This window comes from Podarcis pityusensis, assembly GCF_964106645.2.
Source record: "Podarcis pityusensis genome assembly, chromosome: 5".
NCBI lineage: Eukaryota > Metazoa > Chordata > Lepidosauria > Squamata > Lacertidae > Podarcis > Podarcis pityusensis.
This window is the reverse complement of record NC_138032.1, coordinates 57715313-57740216: the sequence shown is the minus strand read 5'-3', so window position 1 is coordinate 57740216 and position 24904 is coordinate 57715313. Positions and strand designations below refer to the sequence as shown.

Here is a 24904-nt window from a genome sequence, read left to right as displayed (position 1 = left end):
GTATGCTTCTTCCATTAGCTTGCTGTGAGTTTTGACACTTGCCTAGTTTTCTGTTATTTCCTTCATTTATACAGCCACCATGTAACAAGAGTTCTCTCCCTCTGAAGCATCTGACACCCCTTTTGGGGCTGCTCATGAATAGGGTGGGCTGTGGCATGGGGTTTTAGAAAGAAGGGGGGAGTCACCCCAAATCAGAAGGGGTCACCTTCCATGAGCAGAGCCAACTTCACAGCCATGCCCCTTCCAGTACTTTTTGGGATCCAAGCCATTACACTAGTGATTTTACAATTATAAAATCAGTATTCTGTGGTTGATGAGAGCCCAAAATACTCTACAGCTGATTACCATAATGAATTAAATAACTGTTAATTCAAACTAACAAGAAGACTTCTTATTTACTTAGAGAAAATATTTTAAAATAATTCTTTATTTCTGAAGAGAGTGAAATATTAAAACTATTGTTAAGGTTATAAAGGTTGTTGATGATAAAAAAGAGGTACATTGACAAGTTTTAAAAAGTTAGGTTTTTTCAGGTCTTCCTCATAATTGCCCAATATTTTCTGAGTTCAGTTACTGGGAATAACACACATGTTAGCAACTTACACATTTTCAGTGGTTACCGACATTTAAAATGCTGTAACACATTTGAAAGTACATAATACCATCATTACTTTAAAAGCAGGCACAGTGAAATGAAACAATTTGCAAGTCCAATAATATATACAAAATGGCTGTACATAATGGCACAACTGTAAATCAAGTACAACTGTTAGGTTTGAATTTTTGTTCCCAAAAGCTGTCCCCTTTCCCATTTTTTTTTTTAGGAAGCTCAAGATTTCTTCATTTGCATACACGATATTTTCCATAAATTAACAACTTTCCAGGAGCTTAAAACACATTTTACACTAAAATCCACACAAAATCAGGCTCAGCCAATGGTTGGTCCTTATTCTGTTACAATGGAACTTCAAAAAGCTATCGGCCTATGAGAGACCAACATTAATGGTAGCCCAGAGCAATTATAAATACTCTTCACAAATACTTCTGTTTTCCTATTTCCTTGACAAAGAGTACAAACCTATGATACTAAGGTACACTGCCTACATTAGGCCAATATTTTAAAAAGGCTTGTGAATGCCAATGCAATGACAGAGTGGACTGTTCCTCTTATTAGTCCCAATGCAACTTCTTAACTATAGTTTTAAGATTAAAATTTCAGAAGCCAGCAGGAATGATTTTTTACATTTTTTAAAAAATGGCTGCAATAATATGTTGTCACTTAACAATACACCTATGCTTTGGAATACAGTTTGGGTTCATAATCTGTGACCTTATGTAGAGCTATCAATCTTGCTCTGAAAATGAGAACTATTGCACTATGTTAGATGCTCTGATGCTGAGTGGTGTTAAAACACTGTGTACATCTTTAGGGAAAGTAAAATTTTACAAGCTCAGTCTTTGGAGGTATCCGCTCTCTTGTTCACTGGACAATTCCAGAATCCACAGAGGTTTGCTTCCGAGTAGTCTTTGGAGGAGGCGGAGGAGGAGTTTTGCTTGGTAATGGAGGTGGCAATTGCTGGAAGACAAATTTGGAACAAAATAGTTTATTGAGGAACCAATTCTATAGCAACCGGTCACTTCAGATGTAATTTCTTACACACTGCTGTGACGTGCAAGATAAAGAGGTGTACTCATTTAATTCCGTTCCAACTTTGGTCTTATGAACAGTGTTTTGCTGCTTGATGTTAAGTCTAGTGTTTAATACTGACACTAACAGGCTTCACAGGATTTATTAACTAGCTTTGTTTCAGAAAGGTCTGCAATATAAGCGGCTAACTTCTGACTTTATTGGTCTTTATTAACCATCTTAGCCCTAAGCATTATCGAGTTGAGAGACCGATGCTGGAATACTTTCTCTTCCCTTCTTTTATGACCAGTTTCAGGTCTGCTCTTTGAGAAATGTCTTTTTTTTTTGCTGTATGAAAAGGGTGGACTAGCCATCTACCTGCCACCATATAGTAATTAAAGCTTACTAAATGTTAAAATATTTAGCTGCTGTGAATGGCATTATGCTTTGAACTCTAGGAAATGACAGGAGCCACCAGTTGGCTTGATCAAATTAAAGACAGGAGCATAGATTAGACCTGTGATAAATTACTTACTCCCATAAGGATCAAGCTATGTGGCCGATGACAAAAATCTATACTGTCAGGATAATGTCAAGCTATTGCAGAATTGCGCACATGCTGCTTTCAGGTTGATTTTTCAACAGCTTCATTAAGAATGCAGCCAATGTTGCTTCTTTGCTGGAAGGCTGTCGTGATACTGCAGCATCCTATCTAGCAGTTATCTTTCATGCAATCTTAGCCCATCAAGTGAACATAAACTCTCCCTTTACGTTTTACTGTCTGACATCTTAATACCACTTTTACTACTTCACCCCCCTCCATTTTTTATGTTTTCTCCCCCTCTTTTGCATTTCACTTTTCATATGGTAAATCCACTCAACACTTTTCTCATATTGCTAGCAGGCCTGCTTCTAAACAGAAAGTTATAAAAAATGTTATCCATGCTACACAATCTCAGTGACTATCTTAAGGATGAATCCAGACACGTAGAGTAGACCCACTGAAGTCAATGTCAATGATTTTAGTGGGTCTGCTCTAAGCGTGACTAAGTCTGCATTCAACCCACAATGTTTGCAAAGTTTCTTCATAGACTTGGTACAAAATGTTTGCAGTAGCTGGAAAAATCTTACTGTATCTACTTATGTCTTGATCTTGATTTTGTCTTTTTAATTCTGAATTCAATATACAAACATTTATAGATCTTTTAATAACAATTCATTAATTATCAGTGCTTTCACTCCCATTTAGTGGATGAAAAGAGTACCTGGAAAGGGAAAATATTAGAGGAGGGGATGTCTTCAGTACTGGGGAATGTTCTTTATATACAATGTATTTCAGACCATTTCCTAGGACTGAGGAGGGTCTGGCAGACCACTGTGTATGTATTGGAGCCCTGCTGAACCGCAGACCATGAACTTCTTAATGCTTCAGTAAAACCTTTGTGAAATGTATCCTGGTTATAGGAACCCAATCATTCTGATAAAGAAATTATATTTATCAAAAATGTGAATTTTGTAAAAAAATAAATAAATCTGTTTTTAATGAAAGTATCACTATGATACTATCATGGTAAACCAGGTCCCTTGTGGACCCCATCATGTCACCACACAATTCTTTCTACTTATCTCGGTCAGAGAAACCTTAGATTACGTGTTCAGTAAATGTACTCACAAATGAAGTTGATCAGTTTATTAAATGAAGCACCGGGTTTGGGGGGGGAGGGAGACAAGGCACAAAATGGCTATTACCTCTCAGGCCAATATCAAATTGTTTTAGTATAGGAATAATTTCATGCGGAGCCTAGAGAATAGCTGAATAGCTACATCTGCTAGAGGAGGGCCAGGATTAAAAAACAAAACAAAGCGTATCTTCCTAGATGCATCTGATTCTTTACTAGTACCTGCATTCTCTGCAAGTCCAGTTTTATTTTCTGTGCTCTAAGTCTAAATCTGAACTGGGTCTGGTTATTGCTCATGTTATTTTATCGGCGTGATAAAAGACCGCATCAAAAAAGCATTATGTACACCTCAAGCATTCGTTCAAATGGTCACACCGTTGTTGTACCATGAAATTCTAGTGCGTAGTGCAATACAGAAACCCAGAGGTGAAGGTCTTCTTCAATCTAATAGTTTCCTGGGATAAGGTATGTGTGGGGTGTGGAATAGACAGTACAAGGGTTCAGGACACAAAGGGATCCCAGACACAATTTTGACAGAAAGCTACATGTGCTTCATTCCGTGCTAACCAGTGGGTACAAATGTAGTAAGCTTGTTGTTTTAAGCCAGAAAGGGTCAAAAACACACCGTTAAAAAGAGGCCCTAATAAGTAGCTCCACACTTACTGCCTTTGTTTGTTGACATCCCTGAATCTGAGAGTAAAAAAACAACATACATTTGAAGTCTAAAGTAATGGATGGTAGGCTATTTGCTATATATTTGTTTTCATTTCTAAAAGCCTATTGTATACTATGAATGATACTCTGGTTTTGTTCAGTTCATCTAAAATTTAAATTGACAAAAGGGCTATTTAGAATCTCAAGAATAATATCACAGGTGCCCGAATCATTTCCGCTCAACAATGTGGCTGAAATGCAAAACCAAATTTCGCTTAACTTTACATTAATTAAATGTCTGTGTTTATGTTTCAGTAGTTTCTAGGGTGCTTTTCAGGTTTTAAGAGATTGCTTTCTCTCTAAAATAATGATAAGAGCCTGCCAGTTCAAATTAAACCCTATTCTAGGCAGACTTCCCTCAGTCACGTGTACCTCAGGGGAAATGGGAACCTCATGTAAAACGCACATCTGCAACATAGAAGCAATCTGTCCTTTCCATTTCAAGTACCAAATTGTTCTCATTTGTTTGGTTTCCTTCTGTATTAAAAGAAGCAATTTTGCTTTAAAATGTCTTGTTTCTCTTCACAGTCTTGGCGGAACACAGCACAATAGTTAAGGGGAAAATGTAAAATATAAAAGCAATAATGATTTCTCTCCTTCAGAATAACCCATGGATTAAAATAAAATTTGAGTTGTGCATTGAAACACTGTGAATGTTTCCTTCCATGCTATTAGCCGACCAAAATTCTCTATGTGATCAAAAGTTTATTCAAGAGTTACTTGACTTCCTACAGCTAACTATAATATTTATTAGGTCCTCAAAGACACACAGGGATATGCAACTCTTTATCCTTACCATCTAAATAATTTCCTTTTCAGTTTTAATGTAGCACAGGGTTTCTACATCACAGAATATATTGAATGCCTTTTGCTTACCCTGAATAATAGCGTAACAGGGGTAGCCAATATCACACCCTCCAGATGTTGCTGGTCAACAAGTCCCACTGTTTCTGATCATTGGCCATGCTGGCTGAGGCTGATAGGACAAGAGTCCAACACCTGGAGGGGGAGCACACTGGCTACCACCTCGTGGGTTTGATAGTATTATGTAACAATGCTCCCAGTAGTTTTCAAAGCAATATAGATCCTGTAAGCATTTGAACTATAATATATATGTGTGCAATAGCTGGGTGCAAAAAAACAGTGATAGCCTTTATTTGAATTCTATATTTCATAATTAATACAGATCATAGAATAATTGTAGAGTTGGAAGGGACTCTGAAGGTCGGTAGTGGCACCCGCCCTGTGGAATGCCCTCCCATCAGATGTCAAAGATATAAACAACTGATGTTCAGAAGACATCTGAAGGCAGCCCTGTTTAGGGAAGTTTTTAATGTCTGATGTTTTAATGTGTTTTTAATCTTTTGTTGGAAGCCGCCCAGAGTGGCTGGGGAAACCCAGTCAGATGGGCAAGGTATAAACCATTTATTATTATTATTATTATTATTATTATTATTATTATTATTATTTATTCTGCTCATCTTCTAGTGCAGCCTCTGCATTTGCCAGGGAACCAAGGGCCACTCAGAGACTGTCCTCTCTGTCCCCCAGGACTCCTACATAGGAAGGGGAAGACCAACCTGGTTTCATACATCTGCCAAAACAGCAGCAGCTGGAGGGAGCTTGTATCCTTCCCCCGCTGTGAGAAAGAACTCAAAATAAGAACTAATGTCTTTTTCCTTTCCTCCCTCCAAGTACTTTTACCTTTTGTGCCATGTCTTTTAGATTATAAGATGGAGGGCAGGGATCGACTTAGTACTGATTGTTGCAAGCCTCTCTTGGGTCCTTTTTCGGCTGAACAGCAGGGTATAAATACTTAAAAATATCTAAAATGAAACTGCAAGCAGGCAAATCTGTCCAATGTAATTTCTTCACAATAGTAACACCGTATCTGCAAATAATGGAAAAGCAATAGCAGGCACGTTTTCATGATCTAGATCATAAAAATCTTTGAATTATAACTTTGAATTAAAGGAAGAGCTTCCAAAGCTTTGTTATATGAAATCTGCCTGTTAGAAAGTCTTGTAAAAGTAACACTGCTGCTTCAATGAAATAATTATGCCACAGTGTTCATTAACCTGCTTTTAAAGAGGGCTGTTCTAGGAAAGTTCATTACTCTCACCCTTCTGTGGACATCAGGTTTGCTCCCTGAACTTTATCCCCATCTCCTTACGTGGAGACTTAGTAGTCTAGAAATTTGCAAAGCTTTTAATGTGGTAGTTTTTTTTGTTTGGTAAAAGAAGGAATGGTATCTCTGTGCAGGATCAAAACCATAATGTGCAGACGGCTCAGAATCAACAGGCAGGCCCTATTCATACAGCTCTAGAATATAATTATTTAATGACCTTACCCTCCAATTGATCAATTGGCGTGAAATAGGTTAAATCCAGACCTGAACTCAGGTGATTTTCACTTGTGTTGGAGGAACGAAACGAGTTTATTTTTCCCAGTTCCTCCTCCCCCCTTTAGCCCTCTTTGTGTCCCCTGAAAAACTGCTCTGTAGGGTTTGGATTGGCATGAGAGGCTGCATAGGACTCAGCAGAGAGAAAAAGAAACCCACCTTGTCCCACCACTTCTTCTAGCAGGGAGTCTCTACTGCCATCCAGATGGAGCCCTTCCATTCATGAACACAACACATTGGGTTGAGGACCATGGTTGTCGTGCCCATCAGAGTTGTGATGCAGTGTTGGAAAAGAGTAGTAAGGCTATTTTTCCTCAATTCCTTATTCCCCCTGCAGCTCCCCATGCCACCTGAAAAGTAGCTCTGTGGGGTTGGGAAACTTTCTGGAGCACCATGAAAGAAAGGGTGGGGGCTTCAGGGGGAAAAGGATTCGGCAATGATAGCTTCCAATGGAGCCTCCACTGGATCTTAGTACCTTCCATGGATGGAAGGAGTCTTTTCATTTGCAGACAAGTAGCACTGTGATGAAATTGAATACTTTGTATTCTGGGTAATGTACTGGATAGTTGTGAAGATTTGCCTTGAATCTGGAGAAGTAACAGTATTCACAGAATACCAAAAGGATGGGTACACATGACTATAACTTTTTCAACTTGCAGAACACAGATGCATATATTTGTTCTCCCATAATGTTTGCTATGAGCAGATTTCTCTGATACGGCATAAAGCATTAGAATTGGAGGAAAACTCTCTTTCTTGCCTGTATTAGTTCTCTTATTATGCATTGGGCATTGCTTCCGCTCTATGGCACATTCATCATCAAGCTTTGTATCTACTTTTGGATTGATGGGAATCAAGCCATTATTTGCGTGCTTAGTAAGCGTTAGAGCCAATGTTACAAATTTAAGTGCTCCATTGTCTATTTCCTTTCTCTTCTTGATTTTGAATGCTAACTATGCAGCTGATTTTATATGCAACGATGTTTGTGAGGCTATGAAAGAACGGGGGGGGGGGGGGGGGAGGAGCCTTTATGTAACAGATCTTCACCAGAAACGAAAGGTCCTATTTTATGCTCGGATATATTTATTAGGAAAACCTTTCAAAAAAGAGATTTTATAATACTATGTTAGATAAGATTGTGTGTGTGCATATCTACCAGTAAATGTTTTGAAATGAGAATGGGTAGGGCAATAATAATAATAATAATAATAATAATAAATAATAATAATAAATTTGTGTGAATAAATCATCATAATAAAACGATTTTTCCTCAATGCTTTCAAAATTGGCTAAAATGGAATTCTCATATAATGGGCTGCAATTGCAACTCAAATATTTTGTGATATGGGCCCATTTTTTGCGTAAGTATTTTTTGTGCCATCTTTAACTTCAATAACACTGCATTTCCTACTTCATTCTAATACAGAGCACTCTCTACTTTTGTGTTCCATATCATTGTTTAATGTGAATAAAATGAGATTAGCTAATAATTTCAGTGGCTTATCCCCACAGATACTCAGGGTGAGTAATTCAAAGGCAGCCAAGTCTTCATTTGCCAAATCTAACACTGATAGTTATGTGAGATGTGTCTATGTGTATGTATTTGGGGGAAGCTCAGCCCTAAACTCACTGGGCTGATGATGAGCAAGTTACTGCCTCATAGCTTCTTCTATTAATATGTAAAGTAAGATTAACAATGAGTCCCACCCTCCTATAGGAGTACATTGCATGGGGGTGGGCGGGTGAAGGAGTACTGAAAGCAAAGAAAAATGGCTAAACATTGTCAAGCCACATGGTGCCATTAGCATGCTGGTCTAATGCAAGGTGATCAATGCATGAATAAAGTTCCTCACTTGTAACTGGGGTTCTGAAGATGTCAGAGGAATATAGTTGTATGCGATATTTGACACACTTATAGATAATTGCAGCCTCCTTGTACAATTGGCTGACTAACTAGAATTGTATACTATGATATGCTAGAAGATGAATAAAGGAAACACTGTTGAGAGTCAATTTAATAACATTAGGGACTCCAGTCAGCTTCCTATGCAGAAGGCAAACTAGCTCCTGCATACTAAAGCATAAGCTGGATAAAATGAAGGGGAGAAATCCACAGCTAAAGGAAGTGGGAAAGCTCAGAGCTGGAGTTTCTCCTCAAGAGCTGTGCTATCACAGTCTTTCCTAATACCACTTTTGGCTCTCAAGAACATTAGTGTATCAATATTTTAAATATCTGATATGGGTTAAAAGTACGATTTAAACAGAAACCTACTATATATGTATGTATATATGTGTGTGTGTGTGTGTGTATATATATATATATATATATATATATATATATTTATATTCAGATTTACTATTTTCAGACTTACTATTTTGATTGTGTTACAATTTGTTTGCTTAGGTCAAAGGTTGAAGAAATTTTGACAAATGTTTGCGAATGACTTTGATAGGATGTTAGAAACAGAAATCTAAGATTGTTAAACAATAGTTTCTTTTCACCAGCAGCAACAATTTTTGCTCAAATGTTTCAGCAATCCATTACATAGAGTGGCAAAATTGCTTGCCTTTAGGAAACTGGTGAGTGAATGCCTGCAAAACAAACCTCATATATTAAACTTGTCTGAAATATACTTTATTTTCTCTCCTGAAATGAGATAGGAAAAACATAAAATCTAAGTTTCTGCTGGGACTCTCCTCTGTCTTTTTAACAGCCTCTATCAGGCTGTTTTACAATACTTTGTTTTTATGTATAGGTTTCACTACCCGATTAATCTGCGTTCACAATACAAGTCACCTAGCATTCTCTTCTGCCAATGAAAACATTTTCTGTGGCAGTTCACCGGGGATCAGAAAAAGGGAAAGCCAAGGTCCTGAAAACACCAGATGCTTTCCTAATCTACAACCCAGAAGCAGATGAAGGGACAAGTGACTGAGGACTTTGGAGAGTGCAGATTAGCTGCTGTTCTGACTCCATCCACCAGCTATGGCCATTCTTGGTCAGGCATAGCCCGGCCCCAGTGATTCATGCATCGTTAACCTCACATCTTGATTACTGCAATACAATACACACTGTGTGGGATTGCTATTGGGTCTGGCCATGAAGCTCCAGTTAGTGCAAAATACTGTGGGTGAGGACAGCCTGCAACCAGCACGTAGCTCTAGCACTTAAAAGCTTGCACTGGCTGCCTATATGCTAGCATATAGTACTTCACAAACTGGGGGCAGGACACCTTAAAGACCTCCTGGTTCCTTATATCCTGGCCCATTCACTAAAGTCTTCTGGGGAGTCACAGTTTATGTCTCAGACAATGTATCACGTGCACCAGGAGACGTGTGTTTAGTCTTGTGAACGTGATTTTGTGGAACTCCCTCCCAGCTGAAATCGGACAGACACCTACCCTGTTGAACTTAAGACCTTATTTTATTTCAGCAGGCATTTTAAATATGTTTTATGGTTAATTATAACTGATTCTTAATCCTATTTTTTTAACCTTGCAAGTGCACAGCTTAGAGACTATGGTGTTCAAACTGTGGACTTAAAATCCTCTCCTTTATGTGGACCTCCTAGCGGTGCAGCAATAAAACGGCTAGCACATTTGCAAAGCTAAATAGGATCCAGTATGGTTTCAAACTGGATAGGGGACTGTGCATTGAGATTCCTGCATTGCAAGGGGTTGGATTAGATGACCCCCCCAGGATCGCCTCCAGTGCTACAATTCTATGATTCTATTATCCTCCATGAAAATAATTACTGACCACAGAAGTACACATTACGTAGACTTGCTTTGAAGAAAGTCATTTCCAGTTATAAAACTTACTCTTTGAGGTACAGGTGGGGATGTGGCAGGGCTAAGAGATTCATGACTTTCCATGAGATTCCCATAATCTGCCATGCTGCCTTTCAGAGGCAATGGAGGAGGAATGCCTGCCATTTCCAAGCTATTCATGCCATTTAGTTCCAGATCTGAAAATAAACACATAGCTCACAGTCATTGAAGTCAACCTTTAAATTCCTAGCAAATGTTGCGTGCACATCTCATTGTTTTAAAAGCTTAAATTTGTCAGTGGACTTTTTTTTTTTTTTTTTTTTGCAGAAACGTAAAAAAGGTAAAGGACCCCTGACAGTTAAGTCCAGTCGCAGATGACTCTGGGGTTGCGGAGCTGATCTCACTTTACAGGCAGAGGGAGCCGGCGTTTGTCTGCAGACAGTTTTTCTGAGTAATGTGGCCAGCATGACTAAGCCGCTTATGGCGCAATGAAACACCGAAACCAGAGCAGTGCACGGAAACGTTGCTTACCTTCCCACCGGAGCGGTACCTATTTATCTACTTGCACCTCTTTTTTTTGGGTGTGCTTTTGAACTGCTAGGTTGACAGGAGCTGGGACTGAGCAACGGAAGCTCACCCCGTTGCTGGGATTCGAACCACCGACCTTCTGATCGGCAAGCAGAAAGGTAACTCATTTTAAAATAATATGAAATAATGATTAATACAACAAAATAGAGTGCACAGGTGCACCTACTGATGCAATTTTTGGATTCACATACCAGAAAGAATGTGTTGTTTGAGAAATAAAAGGGCCATATCATGTCTCATATAATCAAAAGAAGGGAGAGTCATTGTCACAGGACAATGCTAATCAGGGTTTCCAGATGTCAACTGTTTCAGAACACCAGCATTTCAGAAAGTGACTTTACTTGTGACTTGCCCATTCATATTATTAGCAGAAGCATCATTTCTGTTCTTGGGCATTTTCCTGTAACTATTGTTGAAAATTCAACAATGTTAAACATTTATTTTCCAAAGGTATACTACAATCTAATCAAACAAACATTTATTTACTCTTCCACACAATCTTTCAGGAATTAAATGCACACATTAGGCACATATATTTATTAAAATGTTAGGAAATTACTGTAATTAAATGAGGAGTCATTCATTGTTTAAATAGCTTGAAATACTTACAAAGAGAACACAAAACATTATTTTCTGAAATTAACTACAAAATAAGCTGACACCTCAGTGTCCTTCAAAAATTGATTGTATCGCAGGACTCTTGTTTTAAATCTGTATGCCCACACTAAACACTTAAGAAATTGGCTTTTCCTTTACTATACTTCTTGAAATAATTCTGTAACATTGAATCACCTCCAAAGTGCAAAATTCTGTCAAAATTAGTAACAAATGATATTGTAAATGTTGTGCTTGGTGACGCTGGTTCAAATCCCTGGTTGACCTTCGGCCATTCACCAACTCTTAGCTGAAGGTCTTGTGGTGGGCTATAACAAAAATAAACAACGAAGTAAAATGGTTCACTTTCATTCTTTTCTAGTCTTTTTTTCTTACCTCACAGCAAAAAAGGGGACAATTTCAAAGGCTCTCATGTTCTTAGGGTCTCAAGAAGCTCCACTATTGAGATTTGGCGAAATTAAGGAATTACACCAATGGAGTACATAGTCTTGATTTATGCCAAATGGATGGTGGAGCTGATGTTCTGGCACAATCAAGATGCACACAGGCATGTTTGTGCAGATTTGAGATGGAAAACTTGTGCCTTTCTGGATACAGGAACTACCATACCTTCATCTCCCTAGAGAGGCCCTATAGTGATTTAGGTGGGTGATTTATTATTATTATTAACAGAGTTGCAATATGCAACCATGTGCCTTCAAAATGTGAAAGTAAATACAGTAATAACGTCATGCTTCCTCAAAGGAGGCACTTTTTAGGACGAAAACATTCTCCCTGAGAGAAGCACCATCCTTAAGTCCTTCAGAAGCACCACAAAAAAGCTTAATTGCACTTCTTTGCTATGCTTTAAGACATGTGTAGGAAACTGCAATGCCACCAGCGGCTGAGACCATTTGGGTCCTTTGGGGGTGTGCAGCAAGCCTTAGGGAATGAAGCTGCGGGGGGGGGGGGTACTCCTCCTGCTTGCTGTGGTTTTTGCTTTTCATGAACAAAAATTTATTAAATTCATGGAGCAAAAACTTAAGATCCAAGCCCACGAGAAGAAGCCTAAAACATAACAGTCAAGGGAAGGGTTCAGGTGCCCGTAACTTCAGAACAACTTGTACTGAGGAAGGTCCTTTACCATCACAAAGCAGTTTGGAAGGATGTTTGCTGCTGTAGTGAATATGAACAGGTGGTTGTTCCATATTCTTTGTTACAGGAGACTTCTTGGAAGGCAGTAGTCAGTAAAAGATAATGGTTTAAGAAACAGCATACCGTATACTAATTACTTTCTTTAATACTTGTAAAAGGACTTCATTCATTGTTCTGCACTATAGATTTTTATAGTAGCTGGAGGATTTTCCTATAGCCCTTGCACTATAAAAATATCATATAGCTAACGCAATAAGATGATTCATTAAACACTTATAAAAAATATTCATACCCTTTTTGAAAATTATGTATAAAATAATCAGCCTGAGTATGAAGCAATTGTAGCTGTTCATTTGTTCAGTAAAAACACACAGGCCCTGATCCTGATGTGGCACAGTAATCTGAATAAATGCTGGTACATTGAATTAATAGCCTGGTTCCCTAAACAAGGAAAGGATCCTTCTAGCAGCGGAGAGAGTGTATAAGTCTATAGCACATGGCTGAGCCTCCAAACCATTAACTAGAGGGTTGGGTCTGAAGACCTATACTCTATTGGCAGAATGCTGTGGCAAAATTAACTAAATAATATTCTAAGTAAATATTTGTATAGCACGTTTATATAAAACTATATGCACTACACGGTGAAATTAATGGATCCCATAGTAAATTTTAAGGGACATGGGTGGCGCTGTGGTCTAAACCACAGAGCCTAGGGCTTGCCAATCAGAAGGTCGGCGGTTCGAATACCCGTGATGGGGTGAGCTCCCGTTGCTCGGTCCGAGCTCCTGCCAACCTAGCAGTTCAAAAGCAAGTCAAAGTGCAAGTAGATAAATAGGTACCGCTCTGGCGAGAACGTAAACGGCGTTTCCGTGCGCTGCTCTGGTTTGCCAGAAGCAGCTTAGTCATGCTGGCCACATGACCCATAAAAACTGTCTGCGGACAAACGTCGACTCCCTCGGCCAATAAAGCGAGATGAGCGCCGAAACCACAGAGTCTGTGACTGGACCTAACAGTCAGGGGTACCTTTACCTTTAGTAAATTTCCCCCTTGAACAGGCCACACAATTATTCTTCATTTAAGCCAAGTGTGGGTAACATTGTGGCTGTCTAGATGATGGTGGCTGCTGACTATTGGTCATGGTGGCTAGAACTGATGCGAGTAGGATCATAACAATATATCCTACTCAGCCCTGATGAAAGCAACAGTCGAAAGGTGGAAGGAATCCTGATGGACATAGTCTGATTTACTCTCTGGTTAACCTAATTAGCCAGTTGATCATAAAACATTTCAGAGATATCAAGTTCCTAATATGACCTGGCTTGTTCAAGTACATCAGAAAAAACCAAAAGTTTTGTAAATTACTATTTCTTACGTGCCCTTCACCCAACGGTCCCGGGGTGGGGTTATAGCAGTGTAAAAAGATAAGTTAGTGTGATTACTCAGTTAAAGCAGACTTACTGGACTGTAAACTGAATGAAAGCTTGGTCCTTGGAGTGACTGGTGGAGGGATGGTTTGAGAAGGCGGTGATGGGGAAACAGAAAAACGTTTTTCACTCCCCATGATGTTAATAACTTGGCTCTTTGGTCTTTGTGGTCTCAATGGACTGATCTGCATTTGGATAAATAAAAAAAAAGCAAGCAAGACTCAATTTGAAGTATACCTTCCACACATACATCACACAGTCCAAGGATATATAATTTGTTCTTACAGCACAACTGCTGGAAACAAAGGAGGAAAGATTTCTTAGTGAGCCGTTGACCTTGTGATAAATATGTTCTTAATGTAACAATACAGCGATAAGGAAAAAACGGTTTTTGTCTCAATGCAGTATTCTTCTAAAATATATCCTTGGCTTGTTCTTTCTTAAACACAGTTTTTGTGGCCTTGAATGTACAGTCAATTTTTAAAATCATACTTTTTAGGTGTTTCCAGGTTTTATTTAACAAAATGGCAGCTGGCTATTCCTATCATAGTTACAGCTTGTTATGACCTTTAGGAAAACTAAAAGATATACCACTTATACCACTAGGTTTTTGTTTTATATACCCCAGCTTGTTTTCATGAGAAGTCTCTGCTAGAAACATATTACTATATTTAGAGTATTTCTCAAAGCACAGGCCACAGTGCAAAATATGCTTGGTGGAAACATATCTTACCATCATAACACACATATTTCCTTTTCTTCTTAAAATACTGATTAATATTTCTAGTTGTTGATAGGATTTCTTTATTCTTAGAGATACTGAACTAACTTCCTGTGCCTAGTGAACCATAAAACTCCTCAAAAGTAACTGCAGAGGGGTAATGATCCATACACAATAGAAATGTACTTAGAAGACTCTTGTGGCTTTCATACCGCTGAATATTGTTGCAGATGATTTTGTGTTCTGTCACTTAAAGCCAAGTCACTTTGAGCAGGGAGCACTGTAAGAATGGACTTTTATGGTCTACAGCAGGGATTCTCAAACCTTCTACCCCAAGGGCACACTTTAAAGAGCTGAAAATTATTGAGGCCCACCAGTCACAAAATGGTAGCAAATGAAGACAGAGTTTAGTACAATCAGCTGGCAATTACTAACATCCCTTTCTACTGATCTCTAAACCATCTTTGGAAATTGCTAAATTCTTTGCTGCAGTTTTTCCCCTATGGCAACGAGTGCCATACCTCAGCTTTCCTCAAGCAATTTGTTCTAGAGCTAATGACTCCCCCATTTTAGGCAGAATTTATGGATTCTGAGGATGTACCTCAAGAATAATTCTTCATTTAACTTTTTTTCCTTCCAAGGCCCACATTTCTCAAATAAATTTTACTGACTTGCTATTGCCTTTTCACTTTCAACATGTGCCCTTTTCTTCACCCCTCAAACTGCTTGTTTATTTCATCCCTGCTCCCTGGCGCCTTTACACTTACTTCTTCCTCCTGTAACACCTTTTCTTGCTTATCCCCTTGCTTTTAATTCCCAGTTAACCTTCTGTCTCACCTTCTAGAGGAAGGAGACTTTCCTTCCCTCCTGCTTACCTGAAATTCTCTGTCTCTCAGCCACCTTTGCTCAGTATACAAGGAACTGGTGGTGCTGGTATTGGCCCAACTAAAAGGTCTGGCTAGGGGTTGGAGCAGTAAAGTGAGAAGGCCGTGGTCAGGCTGTAGCACTGTGGCCCACTGTTTGAGAAACACTGCCTTAGAGGAAGTCATCTATTCTATTCTCTTGCCTACACAATTCAGAGCATTTTCATGTACTGAAGTCTCCAAGCTTGCTAGGTAGGTCTGCTTTGGTAAAGAAAAAATACAGGAAACTGCTGTTAGCAAAGGAATGTTGGAAAGTACCTTTCACTGCTCCAGGCAGGAAGTTTTTTTCTAGCCCTATAAACAAACAAAATTGCTTTCTAATATTCAGGACACAGGTTTTAAACCGTTTGTATAATTTTCATGGTTACTTATGTTAATTAATGTTTTTCTACAAAGAGCACTTCCCCAGTTATATAGGAATCTCAGTGAATCCAGAATAAAAATACGATTTTTATTATTTTAGCCTAATTAAAAAAAAATGCAAGGGGCTAATAATACTACTTGTCCTTGAATCAATGAAATGTTCAGCCAATTACGCTGATGTTTGACACACTTTCTCACAGTCTTGTTTTAATACTTCGAACTAGTCTGAGCCTCAGCCTCGGGAATGAATGAATGAAGATGAGAGGCCATGTCAAAGAAGTTGGTCTGCTATGTAGAAAGGATCTATACAACAAATCTAAAGAACTATTGTTGATAATTGTAAATACTGAAGCATTTAAATAGTCTTTGTAGAACAGATCAGAAGCATGCAAGAACTCTTTAATTACAAACAATTTTCTCTTCATAAAGTTTATATCTCTGTTTTTGATCCCCCAGTTAAATTACCATGGTGATTTACCAAGTGCATAGCTGAGAAAGCTTCCTTATTATGTATTTCAAGAACTGAGAACTTCTCTAAGATTAAATAAATTGATGACAATTCATTAAAAATACTGATGAAAAACTGGAAGGGTAGATTCTAACCACTGGCAGACTGTGTCTATAAATTTACTGTACGGCTGAGAGCTGCTGAGATGCAGAATTTTAGCATGTCAACGGGGCAGCCCAAGACATTTTGCTGCCTGATCCAAGGAAAAGATAACAGCTCTCCCATTCTATATGCAGGAGCTGACCAGACTGACAGCTGCAGCTTATTTCAACCCTAGTTATGGGATAGGGATAGTGCCCTCCTAGTACTCTAGTTAAGAGACTGTAGGGCAGGGGGTGTGGCCCACACACCACTATCGTTCGCCATCTCACTTCCATTCTCTGCCCAGTGTGGTGTTAGTGGTTAAGAGCAGTGGACTCGTAATCTGGTGAACTGGGTTCGATTCCCCGCTCCTCTACATGCAACTGCTGGGTGACCTTGGGCTACTCACACTTCTCTGAAGTCTCTCAGACTCACTCACCTCAGAGTGTTTGTTGCGGAGGAGGAAGGGAAAGGAGATTGTTAGCTGCTTTGAGACTCCTTAGGGTAGTGATAAAGCGGGATATCAAATCCAAACTCTTCTCTTCTTCTTCTTCTGCCCCCGCCCCAGCATCTGAGATGGATGCCTCACCTTTTAATGTATCATTTATAGAAAGTAGTCTTCTTCCAAGTAAAACAATTTAATGAAAGCTGTGTTTTTATCCCTATACTACTTGGCATTATATTACTGATGCCCCTAAAGACAGTGAGCATCTGTAAAAGTAGTTTGATTAATTAACCTTTTCAGAGCATTTTCTTTCAGCTACATGTCAGAATAAATCTGCTACCTTTTAACTCCAAAGCATTTAAAGTTCGCCTGAACATTATGTCGCTTGCCAAACAGACTGCAAGTATTTGAAATGTGGAATTTATTCTCTTAAACTGGATACTGCTCCAGCTATAGTGTCAAGCACACCATCATTCCCCTGCAATGTTCGTTGCGTTTAGGTGTGTTGAAGCTATTATCATTTTACAGATAGGCCAGTTATCATTACCGTTTCTGAAAGTATCACTGCTTCAGACTGTTGCAAAGAGATATCTGTTGACTTGAATTCCTTTTCAAATATCTCTTGGTGCTTGCTGTTTCTCTTTTCTTTCTTCTTCTCCTTCTTTTCTTTATCCGGATCATCCTTGTCCAACTTGTCTTGTGACCGAGAATGCATCTTCTTTGGTAGAAGAGGCTCAAGCACAAACCTGAAGGGTATAAACATTTGCTGTACTAAGGGCATCGCTATATCAGTACCAATCACTACATCTTTAGGTGCAGCACCACTTTAGTGCTCCATCCCTTCATCAACCAATCAAACTTAATGATACTATAACGGGGGTGACAGAACAACTAATTCATTTTGGCTATTGATCAAAATTTCCCGCAAACTATTATGGAACAGCCCCAACAATTCATGTAGTAGACTAACAGTGCAATTCTATAAACACCTACTCAATAGGTAAGTGTCATTGTGTTAAATGAGACTTACATTCCAGTTAAGTATGTATAGGAATGCAGCTTTGGCACTCAATTCAAATTCACAATTCAATACACTTTATGAAGTGAAAAACACCTGTATAGATTTTTTTAATACACCTGTAGTTTATAACCTCTCAGGGCCAAAGTATATGTTATATTTATTTACACTGTCTGCTTTTCTTTTGGAGAAGCTAGAAGTTGTGGCATCTCTATCTGGAAAGTGATAGCAGAGGTGCATGGTCGCTGCCTGCAAGAAACCTCCCACCTACTGCTGTTTGCCACCAGAGTTGCTGTTACCTTCAGGAGCAAACAGCAGCTGGGTTTGGGGGAGTGGTTTCCAGCGGGAAACTGGCAAGGGCCCCAATGCATTAGAAGAATGAACAGGGTCAGTTTTAAGCTCCCCCCACCCTCCCAAAGCTGGTAGTTTGGCTGGTAGAAACCTAAATCTATGAAACTGTGCTTGTGTGAATGTTGAAGTAAAGAACAACTGAAAATATCTGTACAGCCACCATATGTCTTTGTAAATGTGTATCACATGTCAAAGGTAGCAGACATGTATATGATTGACCAATACAGGGCATGGTTCTCTTTCAACATGCAGGCGTATCTGCATAGCCAACTGTCCCTTCTCTCTGCAAATGGCTATTGGCTGTTGTGTGACCCAAGGGGAAAGGGAGGGGCATGTGGAACGTAATGGAGATATGCTGCTACAGAACCACTTAGGGTTCTGCTCTACGTCTAAGTGCCCTCTCAAGTCACAAGGTATCTCAGCTCTTTGAAATGCCCTCTCTCTCAGCTTTGAAGAGCAACTGCAAAGAATGATAGAATACCCGACTTCACATGTCAGAAACATTGTGAAGCATTCCAAAGCTTTTTAAAAATTAACACTGCAATTAGCATTGTAAGTGTCAAGAACTGCAGGGATTCTTAACAAGTTTGAGACCAGTGTTCAGTCTCATAAACTGGCCTTGATGAAATCTTAACTTCAATACTTTAAGTAAATAGAAGAGAGTGGTAAATTCTCAGGCTAAGGAATTTTATTGCTAATATCTCAACACAAGATTTTTTTAATAAAAAAAACCCTACCTGAAAATTTTAATATATGGATCAAAAAGCCCAAAGAAAATGTAAAGCAGGCATATTTATGAACCTTAGGAGTATGAGCTAGTAGAGAAAATGCTACAGAGTATGCATGCAGTAGACCACACGTACCCATCAGAGCCTGGTCTCGAAGGTGCGCTGTCAGATGAAATGGAGGAAACTGAAGCAACAGACAGTGGCCTTGAAGATGAAGGCATCGTGAATGATCTAACCATGGACCTTGGCCGACTACCTCGTCTGTCATCCACGCTTGAGGGCTACAGAAAGAGCAAGTATAGTTCTTTTGTTGCCAGAACACTTCCAAATACATGAATGTTATAAAAGATGCACTTTTCTTTAGGTGTCATTCATTTCATTCAGAAGAATGAATAGGTTTTTCTTGAGGACAGTTATTTTGAAAGAAAATTATATTATTCAGGGCCACAGAAATTATAATGCTATCATTCCTTCATATGTATATATAACCTTTTAATCAGAGTGGCTAGGTTGGTTCAGATGTTGCTGAACTACAACTCTCATCAACTACAGCCAGTGTGGCCAATGATCAGGGATGATGGGAATTGTAGTTCAGCAACATCTGAAGGGCCAAAAGTTGGCCACGTTGCTTTAAACAACTGAAATAGATAAAGATGTTTATTTATTTTATCTAGTTAATTTATATACCACTTTCTATTTCAACAAAACTCTCTAAGTGGTTTATATATTTCAACAAAGAGGAATCAATATAAGAAATACAATATGAATTCTACATTCAAAACAAAAAAAACCCTACTACTCCTACTAAATCCACAACTCCGCCCCCCTACAATACGGACATTTATCTCTTCCTCATCATCAGGCTCTCACCCTGTAGGGAGTCTGGTACACCACCAACACCCAATTCTTACTACCTCACAGGGAGAACCCCAGTCAATCTGGCAAAATAAATGAAAGCCATCGCCTTTACAGAAGCACACATATTAGTACTGAGGCACACAAATCTAGTTTCACAGATGGAAGAAACAAGAAAGGCAGAATTTACCATTCTGAATGTTTATTCAAGGTTTGTTACCCATTAATAACTAATATATGCACAAAATAATTGAATTCTGCCAACAAAAATAGGAACCCCATGCTGTTTGATCACAGGTAGATTTTCCACCCTGCCAACTAGTAGGAGGCTGGTGCTGCACGAAGACAGACGGAAGTGATAAAACACTATGTGTTCTGACAGAGCTGAGCTGCAGATCTGTGTGAGGCTGAGAAGATAATATCTGGATATAAGCATAGCAGTCAAATACCAGAATATGTTAAAATGTTCTACTGAAACAAGTGACATATAAACAGGGCTTATATCAACGTCTCTCTTCACACGGGGAGCACATTATCATCTAGGGCAGTAATTTTATCTGCTGTCTCGTGGCTTTTCCAATGTTTTCAAGTTGTAAGAAAGAGAGATATTCCAACATAATGTAGGGCTGGGCCAGGACATATTGCCACTTGAGGCAGCCTCCTGCCTCTTCCTTCCCTCCTCTCCACAGCTACCTGGAGATGGCCCGGGGGGGGGGAGAGAAAAGGAGGCCAGAGAGGACCAGTCACTTCAGATGGCAGCTCCAGGTCTTACTGCTAGCTTTGCTGCCCCCCCCCCCGCACCTGTGGCAGGTGGCAGTGGCAGCAAGCACTGCATTGCTCAGACCTGTATCTGCCACCTGAGGTGGCACTCCAAAGGTTATGAAGGTTTTAATAAGATTAAACATTGTTGACTGCTCTACTCACTATGAATTATGCACAGTAATGAATTAAGCTCTATATTTAAAGAATATGTAATAGAAATGGGTTTCCAATTTTGATAAGCAGCCCACCCAGCATGGCTGATACCGCTATAAGGGAAGCTGTTTTTCAATTTTCAAAAAATAAAAGAAACAAAACTATACAATCAAGATGTGTGTAGCAAGACATTAGTGAGACTTAAGCAATTTCTAATTGCATACTTGGACACAAATTATACCAATTGTGACGATAATGTATCTCTTAAATGACAGGAGGGTCTCATTATTTTGCCTAGCTTCAGTGTTCATACATGATTTGTGTGGTTAATAAAGCTTGAAAAATCTACTCTGTGTGGGACCAAATACACAACATATGTCACAATGACAAAAGAAGAGAGCAATATTGAGCTTGTACACTCAAGATTTACAGTTATACATTTTCTGAGAAATTTTGGAGTGCATATATATTTGTTTCATCATAAAGTGTGGAAGGGGGAATAAATTACATGAGCACTTCTATGTTTGTTTGTTTTTAGTGCATTATAAATTCCATTTCAAATATGCAGCTATTCCAAACAAAACATCCAAGACCAATATAAGGAGTTTTACTTAGTTAACACCCAAAGCATAAAACCAATAAAGCCACTCAAATAGGCCCGATGCAGATATAATGCTAACTCCCTGAGAATGATATTTCACAAATTTTATTCCTTGATACCTGCCTTTGACTTCAAAGGGCGGATGCTTCAAAAAGGTGTCAGATACCACCTGAGGATTTAATCTCATGACAAAACTGTAAAAAAATGCATACTGTCTTGATTTTAAACCAAGCAGGTCTCTCACAGTGAACCTGGAAAGTATACTGTAAAATCTAATGTTTCTGGTTACCTCTTAGGGTTTATATTTGGTCACTCTTAAATACTTGAAAATGTTGTTATGTATACTAATCTTTTCACAGAATACTGAAATGTCTCCTGCAAGCACTCCTGACTTCAAACTATACTTCAACGAAGAAACTTCAAAGGAACATTCCAGCATTAAATTGCTTAACCATTATTTATTTATTTGGACCCAGCTGAAATTGGGGTTACCTATCTCACTACAGAATGTAATTGTCCATTTCTTAATGTTATGCTAGTTTCCCAGCAGACAAGTCTCCGGAAGGGACATGGATAAGGCAGTGGGAAGGTTGACATGCTCTTGCCCTGACCTTCCTGCAGCCTCCCCATCTCCCTCCGATTAAGCAATAGTGAGCCACCTGTTGGGAGGCTAGCATAACAGCTTCACCCCACACTGTGAGCTGCTTCTGCTCTGAACTTACCCAGGGGAACCTGGGGTCATCAGATGTCACTGGACAACAACTCCTAGCATCCCTGATGACTGGCCTTGCTGATAGGAGTTGGAGCCAAACAACATTTGAGGGCTACACATTGCCTAACCCTGTTGAATAGATTTGGCTCAGCACAGAAATATGACAAATCTATTGCTTACTACAGTGGTGCCCCGCAAGACGAACGCCTCGCGAGACGAAAAACTCGCAAAACGAAAGGTTTTTTCGTTTTCGAGTTGCCTCGCAAGACGAATTTCCCTATGGGCTTGCTTCGCAAAACGAAGCTTGCCCCGGGGACAGCGGGTCTTCTCTTTTGAAGCAAGGGGCGGCGGGGAGAAGCGATCTTCTCCCCGCAGCCCCAGGTCCGGGGACAGCGGGAAGCGCTTCCCGCTGCCCCCGGACCTCTTTTGAAGCAAGGGGCTGCGGGGAGATCGCTTCTCCCCATCGCCCCTTGCTTCAAAAGAGGTCCGGGGACAGCGGGCGCTTCGCGCTGCCCCCGGACCTCTTTTGAAGCAAGGGGCTGCGGGGAGATCGCTTCTCCCCATCGCCCCTTGCTTCAAAAGAGGTCCGGGGACAGCGGGCGCTTCGCGCTGCCCCCGGACCTCTTTTGAAGCAAGGGGCTGCGGGGAGATCGCTTCTCCCCATCGCCCCTTGCTTCAAAAGAGGTCCGGGGACAGCGGGCGCTTCCCGCTGCCCCCGGACCTCTTTTGAAGCAAGGGGCTGCGGGGAGATCGCTTCTCCCCATCGCCCCTTGCTTCAAAAGAGGTCCGGGGACAGCGGGCGCTTCCCGCTGTCCCCGGACCTCTTTTGAAGCAAGGGGCGGCGGGGAGAAGCGATCTTCTCCCCGCAGCCCCAGGTCCGGGGGCAGCGGGAAGCGCTTCCCGCTGCCCCCGACCTCTTTTGAAGCAAGGGGCTGCGGGGAGATCGCTTCTCCCCATCGCCCCTTGCTTCAAAAGAGGTCCGGGGACAGCGGGCGCTTCCCGCTGTCCCCGGACCTCTTTTGAAGCAAGGGGTGGTGGGGAGATCGCGATCTCCCCGCAGCCCCTTGCTTCAAAAGAGGTCCGGGGGCAGCGGAAAGCGCCCCCGGACCTCTTTTGAAGCAAGGGGCGGCGGGGAGAAGCGATCTTCTCCCCGCAGCCCCAGGTCCGGGGACAGCGGGAAGCACTTCGCGCTGCCCCCGGACCTCTTTTGAAGCAAGGGGCGGCGGGGAGAAGCGATCTTCTCCCCGCAGCCCCCGGACCTCTTTTGAAGCAAGGGGCTGCAGGGAGAAGCGATCTCCCCGCAGCCCCTTGCTTCAAAAGAGGTCCGGGGGCAGCGCGAAGCGCAGCGCTTCTTCCCCGCTGCCCCCGGACCTCTTTTGAAGCAAGGGGCTGCGGGGATATCGCTTCTCCCGGTGCTCCGAAGCGGGGCGGGGGGGGCGGGAACACCTTCCCCCACCGCCCCGCTTCGGAACGCTGCTCCGAAGCGGGGCAGGGGGGGTGGGAACACCTTCCCCCACCGCCCGGCTTCGGAACGGTGCTCCGAAGCGGGGCGGGGGGGTGGGAACACCTTCCCCCACCGCCCGGCTTCGGAACGGTGCTCCGAAGCGGGGCGGGGGGTGGGAACACCTTCCCCCACCGCCCCGCTTCGGAACGGTGCTCCGAAGCGGGGCGGGGGGTGGGAACACCTTCCCCCACCGCCCCGCTTCGGAGCACCGTTCCGAAGCGGGGCGGGGGGGCGGGAACACCTTCTGAAGGCTGGCGGGGGGCAAAAGTCTTTGTCCCCCCTGCCTGCCTTCCCAGGGGCTTTTAAATCGCCCCGGATAGCGGAGAAGTCCTCCGCTGTCCTGGGGCGATTTTAAAATGCCGCCCGCCAGCATTTTAAGATTGCCCGGACAGCGGAGAAGTCCTCTGCTGTCCCGGGGTTTTTTAAAATGCTGGGGGTGGGAAGAAAAGCCCTTATCCCCCCCCCCAGCCTTCAGAAGAGGTCCGGGGACAGACTGTCCCCGGACCTGGTCTGAAGGCGGTTTCCCTAGGAACGCATTAATTGATTTTCAATGCATTCCTATGGGAAACCGTGCATCGCAAGACGAAAAACCCGCAAGACGAAGAGACTTGCGGAACGAATTAATTTCGTCTTGCGAGGCACCACTGTATTGGTCTTTTGGTCCCACTATGTATATATTTCTCTTTTGACCCATTTAAATGTAAATATATAATATGCAAACATATAAACATATGCATACGCCTGCCAATTAAAGACTTTATCAGACTAAAAGACTGTCCTAACCCAGGAACATTTATGCCACAATAAACTGAAAAGATGTTAAGATTTTACGAGCCTCTGTTGTTTTTGCTACAACGGATTATCATGACATGACTATCGCCGAATCTTTAACTGAGTTGTTTTGATACTCTCAAAATACTAGAATTTAGGCCATCCACTAAAGCTGAATGTTGGAAGATTCAGGAGAAACAAAATAAGTACTTCTTCACACAGTGCAGGAGTTAAACTATGGAATTTGTGGTTGTAGTAATGAGTTTAGACCAATCCACGGAGGGTAAAACTATCAACGGCTTCTAGTCATAAGGGCTGTGTATTGCCTACCTCAGAGGCAGTATGTGCAAGTGGAAGGAAAGCAGTTGTGTTCATGCCCTACTTTCAGGTCTCCCATAATCATCTGTCTGGCCACTGGGTGAACAGGATGCTGGACAAAGTCTTTGATCTGATCCA

The 24904-nt window shown here is 41.1% G+C and overlaps 1 protein-coding gene across 4 annotated transcripts in view; it reads right to left on the bottom strand.

The window, feature by feature from the left end:
- Positions 1-409: 409 nt before the first annotated feature.
- Positions 410-24904, bottom strand: part of DOCK1 (dedicator of cytokinesis 1) — a 362659-nt gene continuing 338164 nt past the window's right edge. For all 4 annotated transcript variants that reach the window (XM_081005188.1, XM_081005189.1, XM_081005191.1 and 1 more), the window contains exons 48-52: positions 19226-19371; positions 17541-17739; positions 13987-14137; positions 10243-10388; positions 410-1576 (exon numbers count right to left, since the gene is read on the bottom strand). In XM_081005188.1, the coding sequence (XP_080861314.1) occupies positions 1481-1576; positions 10243-10388; positions 13987-14137; positions 17541-17739; positions 19226-19371 (738 nt within the window). In that variant the 3' untranslated portion in view covers positions 410-1480. The remainder of the gene's footprint in view (positions 1577-10242; positions 10389-13986; positions 14138-17540; positions 17740-19225; positions 19372-24904) is intronic.